The sequence below is a fragment of the Astatotilapia calliptera genome, chromosome 3 (assembly GCF_964374335.1).
Source record: "Astatotilapia calliptera chromosome 3, fAstCal68.1, whole genome shotgun sequence".
Taxonomy (NCBI): domain Eukaryota; kingdom Metazoa; phylum Chordata; class Actinopteri; order Cichliformes; family Cichlidae; genus Astatotilapia; species Astatotilapia calliptera.
In genome coordinates this window covers 61,305,529-61,319,973 of record NC_137424.1, presented here as the reverse complement: position 1 = coordinate 61,319,973, position 14,445 = coordinate 61,305,529, and the positions used below count along the sequence as shown (strand labels likewise).

The window sequence follows — 14,445 nt, the reverse complement described above, 5'->3', positions numbered from 1 at the left end:
AGTACGTAGACTAGCATCTGCCTCAAAAGGTATACTATGAGAAAGAGTGAGAGAGAGTTTAAAAAATTTATAATGGTCAAATTTGTGCAAGGTGTAAAAATATGGAATGTAAATGTGCCTGTCTCTAAGCACTTACACTTCTGTTTTTAAAATGTTAAACAGCTGTCACAATCATCAGAAATAGATTTTTGATGGTACATGTTTTGAGTGGCATTCCTGTTATTACCATTGATATTTGGATTGATCGGTGGCCTCCACCACTTGCTAATGTTACTGAATCTGTGGAAGCTCTGCCATAGCCACCACCAAACAGTTGAGTTATTTTTACACATCTTCCAGCATCTGGTCAATCCACCACCTTTCATTGTTTATACCGTTACGAAAAAAAAAATAGATATTTTTCTGTCCCTCCCCTACATCTAGGATGGTGGGGGATGCCATGAGCTATAGTCTTTAACCAAGTCACAATTCCATGCAAGGTTCTGATTTCCTTACTTCCTTACTCGCACATGCATGCACACACAGTGCCTTAGCTTTTACAACACATCATTTGGGTTTTATAATGGGGTGTTTGTGTAACTGTTGTCACTCAATAAAAGGCTGTGAGGGGATGCTGTTTTTTTTGAGTTGTCTGGGATCAGGTGAGCCCTCCAAGATCCTGAATAGACCAGCTTCCCTTGCACAAGCAAAAACCAATCGAGCTCCTCTGATTGTCTTGCTTTGTTCGTGGTGATAAGTCTCTGAGCTAGCAAGGCCTGCGAGTGCAGACCTAACACAAAAAATAACCATCAGCCCACCGTGCCCAGTGGCCAGTCCAGCTATAGTGTCAAGCAAGGGTTTAATTTACAGAAATAAAACTTGTGAATTCAAACAGTTAATATAAAAACACTGCAGCCTTTAGACCACTGTTGAAGTTCACTGGTACTGTATTTATTTACTGAGGGTGTAACTCACTTGCAAGTGACATTTTCTAAAGCAACATCCTGATTTAGTTTTAGGAATAAATGATACAATTTGTTTTACGTGGAAGTTAGTAGCACAACAAGGTAAGTCTATGTCTGATACAGTGGCTTTGAAAAAATTGTCAAATTACAATAAATGCATCAACTATGTTTCTCTCATGACAATACAATTTGAAAGGTCCAAACGACCATCCATACAGAGGATGAAGGCATTCAGGTCTGGCAACACACTAATTTAATTTTATTTTATTTATTAATTTATTTAAAATGGACAGTGCAGTTTGACATATACCAAGTGGAAAACATGAAGCAAATGTAATGCACATAGGTTTATAGCTATCACTAACTTTCAACCATTATTGGCTAGATTTTCCCATTTAGGGTGTAAACTAGAGTTGGATGCAGATTTAAATGTTGCTTTCAGTCAGTTTACTCTATTAAAATTTAACGAATTGATTATAATAAATGTGCAATTATTACAGCTCTTCACACCTTTTATTGGCTGGGCCTCTGATATCTTCAGCTTGGTGTAGTAATTTGTCTAGAAAACTAAATTAATAATGATGAATTTATCATTTTACCATTATATAGAATCTTAGTACTATTATTTACCCTATGCTCAGCTGAGATTGGCTTAGCTATGTTGGTCTTCCTACACCTCTATTTCACACACCTCGCCTAAGTCGGGATTCACTGATCTTTCGGGGATGTTCTAGCTGGTGGTTTCCTGCTGGTTCTGGGGAAGCATCTGCTCTGCTGCAGTTCAGAGGTAGTTGTTGAGGTGTGTATTTTTGTCTTTAGGTTGTTAGTTGGTGGGTATGTGTAAATGAATGGCCTGGGTGTGTATATGTATGACTGGACCTGGAATCTGGGGCTTATCTGGGGCTTAGTGAGCTTTGATCCCTTTGATACATGGTCATGGAAGGTGACCATGGAGGAGTTGTGGTCCGGGTGGCTCGGCCTCTTCAACGTGGAGAGAGGATTCTGCCGGTTATCAGGCGGATCTTTGGGACTCTGTCTAAGCTCATGATAGCTCATACTTTCAAAATATATTAGTATTTGACTCGTGACCTGCAATTTCATCTTATCAAAATTTCAGAGAAAGACCTTGCACATGTGTTGTGTCAGTGCAGTCTCTTATTGTTACGTCTGCCAGAAACACTATGTGAAGTATTGAAACAAATACTAAAGCACTGCTGAAGCCTTGAATAAACATTATAAACATTACTTTGATTTTTCTGATGACAGGTCAGGTGAGTTTCAAGGTATTCCCTGTAAAAGGATCAGGATGTTGGGGCCAATAGAATCGCTGAGTCATGTTTGAATGAGTCATTTTTTTTTCTTATTTAAAGCTGAATACAGTTTGTCCACACAAGCAGACTGAACTCCAGACTGACTTTGAGAAGGATGAACAGAAGGTAATTTTGCAATAGATCACTTTTTTATTATTAAATATTCAGTTCAATTCCATTTTATTTATATAGTGCCAAATCAAATTATATTTTACAGTAGAACCAAACAATCATATGACCCCCTATGAGCAAGCACTTTTGCGACAGTGGGAAGGAAAAACTCCCTTTTAACAGGAAGAAACCTCCAGCAGAACCAGGCTCAAGGAGGGGCGGCCATCTGCTGCGACATATTTCTACTTAGAGAGGCTTATCCCTCAAAACTTTAAATACAAAAAAGTTGCAAAAAATTGTTTCCAACCACAGGAAATTTATTTTGAGTGTTTTCGTAGTTTTATTTTTCAGATACTCCAATTTCTCAAATGCTGCAGAAAAAACAAAAAACAATCCTATAATGCAAATTTGCAAAGAAAACAGCATGTGCATCAAAATAAACTATTTAAAGCTGTGCAATTTGAGTTCTAAGCATCCTAGAAACTATTCGGAAAAGCATAAAAGTCAAACGTGACTTTTAAAAACACCAGTATAGGCTTATAAGGCCTACAAGTAAAAAACTACATTATCCACGAAAATTACGTCACTTCCGGTTTCGGGCAGGTAATGGCGGACATGTGATAGTTCGCGCTGACGTCTATTTCAATGTACCGAACAGCTGATCGGATCGGCAAAGCGTGTTTCTGGAATATTTTGTTTTTGTTCCTGCAAGCGCTTTTTATGCAATTAGCTATATGTGGAAGGAAACCGTGACCTAGGACAAGACAATGAGATGTAAGTACAACTTCCCCCAGTTTCATATGCAAAAAAATTATTGCGCTAGCTTACATGGTTCGGGTTCTACGGGGATTTTAAAAGAGTTTCGCAAAACGGAGCGTGCCCGCTCCGACCAGCTTTAAAGGGTTAAAGGTAAAATGTGGAGGGAAAATAAAAAGTAGTCAAAAATGGCCAATTATACCCTGGACCCCGGAGGGTTAATTTTTTTTTTTTAAGTAACGCAATAGTTACTTTTCAAGTAATTAATTACTTTTAAAATCTTGTAACTCAGTTACTTTTTTTGAAGAAGTAACTAGTAACTATAATTAATTACTTTTTCAAAGTAACTTGCCCAACACTGCTGATCAGTGGTTGTTTATCAGTGGTCATGACAACTTGCATATTAATGATCAAGACACTGACCTCACAGCCCATTGTTCATTCAGTGGTGCTAGTTTCAGATATTGTGCAAAGGTACTGTTTATAAGATTGAGGAAACCTGCTGTCAGCTGAGACTGAAGAAGTCACCAGGATGAGTGACAAAGCATTAGGGGCAGGGATAGCTCAGTAGGTAGAGTGGTCGCCCCATAATTGAAAGGCCAGGGGTTCAAATACACGGAACGCCTACCCTGAGGTACCCTTGAGCACTGTACTGTGCCTGCTTAGTGGCTGACCACTGCTTCACTGAGTGAATAGGTAAAATTCAGAGAGACAAATTTTCCCATGGGGATCAATAAAGTATACATTATTATTATTATTTCGCCCACTGAAAACTCTAAGAATCAATTTTTGGAGATACCTGAAGTTGTTCAGAGATACTATCATGTAGAATAAACCATCCTGATCTGACCCTAACGCCAGCTCAACGCGTGTGCCTTTTCTAATCTTTACCAAATGGCAAAGGAAACCAGTTGCCCCTTGTAGGAATGTTTAGCTTATTTTAGAGTTTAGAGATGTGTTAACATAGAATCTAGAATTATTGTAGAGACACTGACACTGCCCTCAATGTAATAAAGGCCTGATTGTGTCATGAACTTAGAAGTAGATTTCTAGGAGACCCTGCCCCACTTGAACTGTGAGATTAAGACAAAAAGGAGTTAATGTTGAGTGGAAATTCCTCAGGGCACACCTGGGTGGGAGTCTCAAAGTTTGTAACTAAATAACTTTGGTTTGGAAGGGAGATGGACGTTTATGACCCTCAGGAAGGGACGAACATAGAGATATACGCACATAGTGTTTTAACTGTCACGCACACACATCCACACGCACACTCACTCACGTGCACTCACACATACACACAGGTACGCGCATACACTCACTCACATGCACTCACATAGACATACAGGTACGCACACACACAGGCATTCACAGGCTCGTGCATACACACAGACACAGAGTTTGCAGCACACCATGGGGGGATTTATGATGGGGTCACTTCTACAAAACTGAGTGAAACGGACAAAGGGGTTGAGATCTGCAGAGGAGTTCCAGGGTCCTGTACATCTCCCTTCTAGAAGGTGTAATCAATAAGTGTAATCAATGAGTGTGGATTAATAAAAGTGTTGTGAATTGACTACTGAGTCCCCGGTGTTCTTTCTGGAGGCCTGAGGAATCTACGAACCGGGTAAAACTGTTTTAAGGTAACACCCTCTAATCACTGACTTAGGGAGGCAACCTCTCTTAACCTTCCTGCCTTCTTGGGACCTTTTTGTGCCACTGCTATGTGTTAAATGGCTGCCATTTCCACTGTGTTCAGTGGAATATAACCAAACTTGCCACAGGATAGTTTTTACCTGTCAATGTTAATATTCCAGTGTGAATTCCTTAAATCAGCCTAAAATGGCTGAGCAGCAGAAATCCCCACACCCATCACCCTGGGGACCATTTTCTGCCCATTGACTTCCATTATAAACGCTATTTTTCAACCCCAAATTATCATCATATGATTTTATTTTTTCTTCTTTTCTTGGATGTCAATGAAGACTCAGGGCCTTGAAGTTTTAATTTTTAAATTGCAAAAAAAATGCAAAAAAAATAATGGCAGGTCAAAATGTATGTTGGTGCCAATCTTTGGTCCATCTAAAGGCCTACTTATAATGACAATCACATATTACTTCAACTGGTTTTTTGTGGAAATATTTAGTTTCGTTTTTTGGTTTTTGGGGCTTATAACACAGGGCGCTCATGTAATAACACTGGGATTTGAAGGGTTAAAACAACGAAAATATAATTAAAACTTTACATGAATATTTCAGGGAGAAGTAGTTTTACAAGGTTGGCTAATTTAAAGTGGAATAAAATATGGATATATGGTCTTTTTATGGCGTGGCTGAGAATGGTCCCTAGGGTGATGGGTGTGAGTTTTTTAAAGGATGGCAGGAGGGTTAAGCAACATCCTGATTCAGTTTTGTGCATTGACTGGCGCAGTTTATTATTTTAGTTTGTTATTTGATTTTTAAGGGAAGTCAGTTGTAAATTAATTATGTATCTGATACAGTGGTTTTGAAAAGATTGTTAAATTACAGTAAATGCAGTCATTACTTTTCATACTAAGATAATAAGTTTAGGGTGTAAACCAGTGTAGAATGCAAATTTTTGACTTTGCTCAGAATCTGTTTACACTATGTACATATAAAGGTTTTACATAAATCTGTAATGTGTGAGTTTTAGCGCTTTAACATTTAAAGCATCCAGCTCAAGATGTCCCAAACACTGAAATTTTTTACATTTATTTTTATTGCGCGTTAGTAGCACATGAAGTCTATATCTGATACCGTGATTTTGAAAACAATGTGAGGTTATAGCAAATAATCATGATAACTTTGATCAAAAGGTCCAAACTAGTTGTCCATACAGGGGATGATGCCTTGATCTTTCCTTTTAGGGTGTAAACTAAGGTAGCCTAGCCTTTGGTTGAGCCTCCAATATTTTCAATATGGTGTAGAACTTTTTTAATATACATAATAACAATTAAGACTTAGATATGCTTGTCCTTCCTACACCCCATTTGATACTTCATACACCCTGCCTGGGGGTTCGGGGGATGGTCTGGCTGCATCTCGGTTCACTGCTAGTGTTACATTCCCTCAAAAAGTGTCCGGGTTTAAAAAGAAGAGAAAGGCAAAACGGTTAAATTAAAAAGGTTTTATTAAAGTTTCAACAATACTAACTCAAAAAGACTGTCAAGCCAGTATCAACTTTTAAAAAGAAAACAGAACAAAACTCAATAGTTGGTCAAAAGCCCTGGAAAGTAAGCAAAACTAGAAAAATTTGCTGTGTGGATGCCTAGACACTGAAGCTGTCTGCTTAAAAAAGCTGAAAAAGAAGTTGCAAAAAGTTGTATGGTGGTGAAGAAACTGAAAATTCTGCTATAAAAAAGGTGCAGAAGCAGAAATATTTGCTGAAAAGTGGTGAAAAGCAAAAAATTCTACTGAAAATGGGTAAAGAAGCTGAAATTTGTACTAAAAAGAGGTGAAAAGAAATGTTGCCAGGAGCAGGATTCGAACCTGGCCCTTCCGATCTCAAGGCCGCTATTCATCTTACTGAGCCAAACTCATTCTCACAAAAAAAAGAGGTGGAGAGACTGACAATTCTTCTGAAATTAGCAGAAGTTGTTGAAAGTTGTGCTGATAAGAGGAGAAAAGGCTAAAAATTCTGCAGAAAACAGGTGTATCAGCAGAATTTCTGCTGGACAGAGGTATAGAAGCAGAAAATTCTGCTTAAAAGAGGTTTCTGCTGAAAACACCTGAAAAAGATGGGATTTGTGCTGAAAAGGGGTGAAAAAACTCACAATTCTGCTGAAAAGGGGTGAAGGAAAAAGTGTTGGGGTGTTGAATTGATAACTGAAAAAATTGTTGCCTTAAGCGGGATTTGAACCCTGGCCTCCCAGTCTGAGGACGGCTGCTCATCTCACTGAGCTAAAACACAGCTCATTCCGGCAAGCAAAATCAGTCACAACATGGATAATGTGGAAGAAATGGGCAAAAAATATTGCATAAGAAATTCAATATCTCAAAAAGTATAGAAGTGCGGAGCACCAAAAGTCATAGCAGAAAGAGCAGAATTGTTTAAGATTTGAACGGTGTAAATAGCACAAAAACTGAGGGAGTAGTTAAGCAGCGAAAAACGTACGGAAGCAACCAGAATAATAAAGAATAAAGAGAAACAGGAACTCAACTAAAGGTTAATCACCAAGCACACTCCTCTCCATAGAGCATGAGTAATTAAGCAGCATGCACACACTCATCTCACCAGCTGCAACACCACAAGGCTCTTTGGCCTAGAGCTCACCTACCCCTAGCCTGAAGTACCTCTAAATGCTGATGGGAGTCAGCTGTACTAAACAGAGGGCACCCAGACAGGAGAGACAGAGAGACCACACCCACTCCAGGGCAATTTCAGGAGGGCGGATCTGCTTGGCCATATTTCAGAGATCTGGCCCTGTGGCCCTTAGTGATGTGCGATACCACTGATTTCCTTTCCGATCCGATACCAAGTAAAATTCAGGGTGGTATCGGCGATACTGATCCGATACCGATACTCTGTACAAAAACTTAATGTTTCATTGCATTTCATAATACAATATATAATTGTATTATGTGATTGTAATAATAACATAACGACCGTGGCTCAGGGGGTTGGGAAGCGTATCTGTAACCGGAAGGTCGCCGGTTCGATCCCCGGGCTCTCTGTCCTGGTCGTTGTGTCCTTGGGCAAGACACTTTACACTACCGCCTACTGGTGTTGGCCAGAGGGGCCGATGGCGCGATATGGCTACAACTGTAGCTTACCTCCACCAGTGTGTGAATGCGAGAGTGAATGAATAGTGGTATTGTAAAGCGCTTTGGGTGCCTTGAAAAGCGCTATATAAATCCAATCCATTATTATTATAACCATATTGCTTCATAATGATTAGAGGACATCAGACAACTTGTTTTTATTGCTTAATAATGCAGAATAATCATATAGAAATAAAAGAAACTGTCGTTGTGCGCTATTTGAGCATGTTGCCTGCCTGCAGCACTAAAGGACTCTGCGAGAGACGTCCGTCTCACCCTAGCAGCACCTGTCCCTGTCCTCCTCTTTAGTTCGCCTCAACATAAGCTTATCATATTCTGTGATGTGATTTACTCCGAGGTGTTTGATGAGGTCAGTGGTGTTGCCACAACAACGTGTCCATACACTGTTTGCGCTCAGCCATTGTTGTGAGTGTGCACGCCAGGGGCTGGGACACATTTATACAGCCGTATTCCGCATATGACTATGAAAGGCGTAAGAGGAAGTAGTTCCTTCCAAATTAGATGATCTGAATTGTATAGTTTCTTTCCACTGCGTTCATTTTAATGGAAAAACTACAAATTTACCCCAGAGTACTAAAATATCGATATTATAATATGAGAATCGATTCTAGAACATAAATTGCTGGTATCGGAGGAATCGATATTTCAGTATCGATCCGCACACCACTAGTGGCCCTGCTGTCCTCTGGCAGGGTTGGCTTTCATCATATGAAAGTATTTGCCTGGTGACAAGAAATACCTGAAAGTTAATCTTTTCTGAATTTTAGAGAAATACATTGCACATGTCTTATGTCTGTGGGGTCTTTATAATATAACATACAGTGTTATATTCACAGAGTGACGTAATAAGACAATTCCACAATACACATAAACACTGATCATTTGTTTTTGTTTTAATATGTACTGCTAATGTCTTGAACAAAAATAAAGATTTGCAGAACATACAATTACTTATTGCCAATTCCAAGTGTACGAGGGCTTTAACCCTTTAAAGCCGGTCGGAGCGGGCACGCTCTGTTTTGCGTAACTATTTTTAAATCCCGGTAGCTCTGCAAACACATAAGCTAGCGCAATAATTTTTTTGCATATGAAACCGGAGTTGTACTTACATCTTATGCCATCAGCTTGTCCTAGGTCACAGTTTCCTTCCACATATAGCTTTGCAAAAACTGCATAAAAAGCACTTGCAGCAACAAAAACACAATATTCCAGAAACTCGCTTTGCCGATCCAATCAGCTGTTCATAACACTTCCTACGTTGGAATAGACGTCAGCGCGAACTTTTGCATGTCCGCCATGACCTGCCCGAAACCGGAAGTGACGTCATTTTTGCGGAAATGTAGTTTTTTTTACCATCAGGGCCTCATGAGCTTATACTGGTGTTTTTAAAAGTTATCTTTGACTTTATGACGTTCTGTGTCGTTTCTGGGATGCTTAGGACTCATATTGCACTGCTGGAAATAGTTTATTTTGATGCATATGCTGCTTTTTTGTAAATTTGCACTATAATGTTTATTTTCGTTTTTCCTGCAGTATGAAAAAATTGGTGTATTTCAAAAATAAAACTATGAAGACACTCAAAATAAATTTCCTGTGGTGGGAAACTATTTTGTGCAACTTTTTTGTATTTACAGTTTTGAGGGATAAGCCTCTTAAATTTCTCTAACTAGAAATATATGTTAAAAAAACAAAAACGATTTTCAATTTTTCTTTTTAGTTTATTGCACTTTTTTGCAATTTATGTAGTTCCTATGCACTTAATGCATATATATTATTAAAATCTGGGCTATAACGGTTGTATTGATGTATAGCAACTTGAAATGATCCCAAAAAATGGCTCCACAGCATGTAAAAATATAATATAAGCTCTGGCGGACTTGGTTCTATGGTAGGTCTTAAAGGGTTAAGAGATAAAGGTACCCTGAGCAGTTGAATAGTCAGGGTGTCCAACACTGTGCTTTCACATACTCTCAGAAAAATTATGGTTCTTAAATGGTTCTTCAGATGTCTTCATGGTTCTTTAAAGAACCATCATACATCAAAGAACCTTTTTATTTTGTAGATGGTTCTTTAGCTATCCGGTCGTTAAGTCTGACGTCACTAGCCGTGTCTGGGCCTAAACTCCGCTGCAGGTCCATATATCAAACGATCACTATGGCATTACTGAGAGTTGAAAAACTGTCTAAAGTCTTTCATCTTTAATAAAATGATCAGCGTTCTGCTCTACCAGGTGTAACAATTGAGTTTAACATCCAGGCATCCATGAAAACGGAATTTATGACATTTAACGGAGTTGGAAGTTAGCAGGAAGTTAGCTCGCTAGCTTCTATCTAAATACAATATAGCATGTCCTGAATGTGGGGTTTTGGAAACAAATTAAAACGTACAGCTCTGTTATCACTTCCAACATAAATGAAGACAGAAAACTAAACAGCAGTGACGTTTGTAGGGTTACTGAAGTTTGGCTAGCTGGTATATAATGATGTGCTACGTGACCGCTAGCGACACAGCTATGTTAGCATAATATAAACAAGCTTACTTTTTTTCCACTCGATAAAAGTTAACGTGAGTGTTCTCGGTGGTCAGGAACAAATTTAATCGCATGGCAGGATGCTGTAAAAGGACCAAACTTCAACCAGGAGAACAACTGAGATAATCCATCCACAATACGAGGTTAGTCATTCATATACTGCTGCATGGGCTGGGCTGTAGTTACATCCTAAGGTTTTAAAAACTGAGCTTAAATAAATGATTAGCGGTAATAAAAGCCGAGGGAGGTCATAGTGATCACTGACTGTTTTAGGAGCTTTTTGAGATTAAATAGAAGAAAATACGAAACATTAAACATGTTAACAACACAAAAGCTATATTAAACGCAGACTACTTTAGGCCCGGAAGTAGGATTAAGGATAAGCCACAACACAAAACCTCTTGCCAGTGCAACAATCAGGCAATGAGTAAGGGATTGTTCAGGCTAAAATAGTCACTGTGATGACCCCATGAGCACCAGATTGGTTAACCAACAGATCTTTAGCAAGGCTTGACAGCTGGGTGGGGAAGCCTGGACAAACCAATGCTGTAAGAGCTAAATAAAAACACACCCACGAACATAAAGACACATACACAGGCAGGGAGAAAAAGAGAACAAGAGGGAGAGAGAGAGAGTCAGAAAAGGCATGCCAGTGCAGGAAGATATCCTGCAAAAAAAGCTATGGTGTACTAACTTTGTGTTATTTTAAGGTTGTATGAAATTACTAGGAGAAAGTTCAGTGAGGGTTAAACAGGCCAGCTTGCTTTACAGTTTAGATTTTACAATAATGCACTACGTTGCACTGGTGCACAGTGACTGTGGTGTTCCTGGTCATAAGTACATATTGTTGAATTCAGCTGTGCAAATCCACTAAGAGCAGATAAACTTTGGCCAGCAGTTGCGTTTGAGCTAGTTCAAAAGGTTTTTTAAGGTGTTTTCAAGACCTTTGTAAACAAAAACTTCCCTTCTTAACGTACATTGTTTTTACATCTTTCCAATGTGACAGCTTATGCCTTGCATTTTCAACTAAAGAAAATAAAATCAGGTTCAGTCCAGAAACCTTCAGCTATTAATGTCACAAGAGTTGTCTATCTATTACAAATCAGAGGCTGAACAACAAGTTGCTAAATAAGACAGTATCAGGTGGAGGGTAGCAGGTATACTTACTAACACTGCCACTTTATCAGTGCTGGTCGTCATGCCCTTTGCTGCTAAAGTATTTATACCTATATTTATACCTACATTCTATATCCATACTCCATACTGGTAGTCAGGTTGTTACACTCTACTTATCATATTATTTGTCATATCAATTTATTATTTATTCTGCTTTTTTAAACTATTTATTTATCAATTTTTTGTAAAAATAAGTTTTTTTCATTATTCTGTCTCTTTTCGCTCCGGGACCGTGTGTACATAATTTCGTTCCACCTCATGTTAACATGTGATGAAAATGGCTTAATGCTATTCTGGATTTTAAACAGCACTCTGTACCTGCCAGTGGCTGGGGCCGATGCTCTACCTACCCCGGCTGATCTAATAATTATTATAATCATATTAATATCATGTCAAATATGTAGACGAAGTGTGACCACAAAGGATACATGCATGAACAAGTAAAATAAAAAAAATGCCAATGCTACAGGTCAAAAGGAGAATGTGATCTAATCTTTTTCTACTGAAATTACACAGCAGTACAGAATAGTTACAACAGATGTGTTGGGACAGATCCCTGCTAGTGCTAGCACTGAACCTTGCACCATGTATTTCAATACTGAAATTGTCTGTCCATCATTAAAACTCATACCTGCAAATCAGTTACAAATAGGGTGTGTGAGCTGCTTTACATCACACACAATAAATTATGTAAATAATGTTAAAATTAAATAACATATTACTTAAAAGATATTTTTGTTGGTAATAGTGAAATTTAATATTATTGTATTCATAACGGTGAATGCAGGATGCTCTCTAAATAAAAAGAGAAAAGAAACGGAGGACAGTTTTATCGATTGTTGAGTGGTTGTGCTCTGTGGATCCTCCTCTTTGATCATCAGTCAGTAAATGAAATTAAGACAACATGATGTTTTGACTCCGAGAAAAATGCCGCAATGATCTGGGTGACATGACTTTTTTTTCCATCAGTTTTTTTTCTAATGAAATATTACTTCCTGATTTTGCAACTATGTAAACATAACAGTTTATAAGTGCTGCTCTTAGATCTGTTTCCCACTTCATTCCCACTGGAAGGCTGAAGCTGACAGCTACTACTCTTACAGAAATAGATCACCTGCTACAAACTCTCTGAATCTCCTTTCTCTTTTAACCACCTGTCACTTCAGATCTTGTTTTCCACAGAGATACTAAACATAAGCATGAAGCTGCTGATTGTGTCCGCACTTCTGTGTGCAGTGATGGCTTTGACATCTGCTATTGGTGAGTACTGGAGTATAATGTGCTTATGGAATAGAATGGAAAACTGATGATGAGAGTCAACATCTGTTTGAATATATCCAGATCTTGAAGATGAAGAGGGCAGCAGTGGTACAGAGGAACTATTGCTTACAGGTCTGTGGAAAATTTCCAGAATATATTTCTGTCCAGCAGGACACACAGCTAAGTTTGTGGTACAAAAGAATTGTTATGGGTTATGAGAGAAAATAAATTGAAAAAGAAATGTTTAAACGTTGGCACTATCTGACCAGTCACAGTATGAATAAATGTACAGGCAGGAGAGCACCTGATTTTATGAAGGAGCATATAACTATAATATAGGAAAGTATGAAAAGAGTAAACAAACACAGTTATTGAGTGTAGGCCTGTGAAAAGCAAATGTTTTACAGTCTGTTTTGAATGTAAGCACAGATGTAATTGGCCTCAATTCTGCAGGAAGCTTATTCCAAAGAACGGGACAACCGTACATGTTCTTTGGAACAAGTAACACCACATTTAGCTTTAATTGTGCAAACAGTTAAAAATACATCTGTGGATCTAAAAGGTCTAATTGGGTCGACACTGAACAAGCCAGAGGTGCACTGGGGGGCAAAGCTTGAGCTTGAACTAACATAACAAGAAAGTTCTGTTCTTAACAGGGAACCTTTGCCATGTTACCCTAGGTTGACTTCAGTATGGGACTACATGGTCAAATTACTGTGTATGTGTGAGGACTGGTTGCTGTACTTACTGATCATTTAAATAGTTCTGCAGTAGTAAACTGCTAAGAGTAAACACATGGATCGATTTCTTATAGTCATTTTGAGATAAAAATGTTCGAACATTTAACATACAGTGCTTCACAGATTTATTAGACCACATGTCATAAAAACTAGATGAGTGATAGTCTAATACACTTATATCATCCTTTTTAATTGATAGAAATTAACATTTGATATTTGATTTGAAGTGTAACACATAAGAAGAACAAAAAACCCCAAAACAAACAAACAAAAAAACCCAAACCAAGTGGTCCAGAAAGCTAAAAACAAAAATGACTGTTCCAAAAAGTACTTTATTGTTGCTTTGTATGCTTGTCTTCAGGAGAAGATCATGTTGTGAAGACACCCAGACGCTGTCCAGTTGGCTGGAAGATGTACTGCAAACGATGCTTCCTCTATGTTTCCCAAGCCCTGTCTTGGGCTCAGGCTCAGGTAAAAATGTGCATTTAACCTTTATTCTTCATGGATTGACTTTAATGCTTTAATACTTTGTAAGTATAGCTTTGTGAAATCCTTAATCCTTTTTTGTTTACTTTGGGAATTTTCCCGTCTCTTGAACTCCACTGTAGAAAAACTGTGAGCAAATGAAGGCAAACCTTGCATCTGTACACAGCTACAGAGAGCACAAGTTCATTCGGAAGCTGATATTTCGTGCCACTCGCCAGTGTAAACCTACATGGCTCGGAGGCTCGGATGCAAAAGCGGTATACATCTCATCATTATGCAAATTCTGACAGATAAAGTATTGTTCTGCTTAGCAAGTACCTTGTTTGTACCCTC

General features: G+C 38.5%; 1 protein-coding gene across 1 annotated transcript in view; it reads left to right on the top strand.

The window, feature by feature from the left end:
- The first annotated feature begins 12,665 nt into the window (after positions 1–12,665).
- Positions 12,666–14,445, top strand: part of LOC113017874 (type-2 ice-structuring protein-like) — a 2,593-nt gene continuing 813 nt past the window's right edge. The window contains exons 1-4 of the mRNA XM_026160982.2: positions 12,666–12,886; positions 12,968–13,018; positions 13,988–14,097; positions 14,235–14,369. Coding sequence (XP_026016767.1) covers positions 12,826–12,886; positions 12,968–13,018; positions 13,988–14,097; positions 14,235–14,369 — 357 coding nt within the window. The 5' untranslated portion in view covers positions 12,666–12,825. The remainder of the gene's footprint in view (positions 12,887–12,967; positions 13,019–13,987; positions 14,098–14,234; positions 14,370–14,445) is intronic.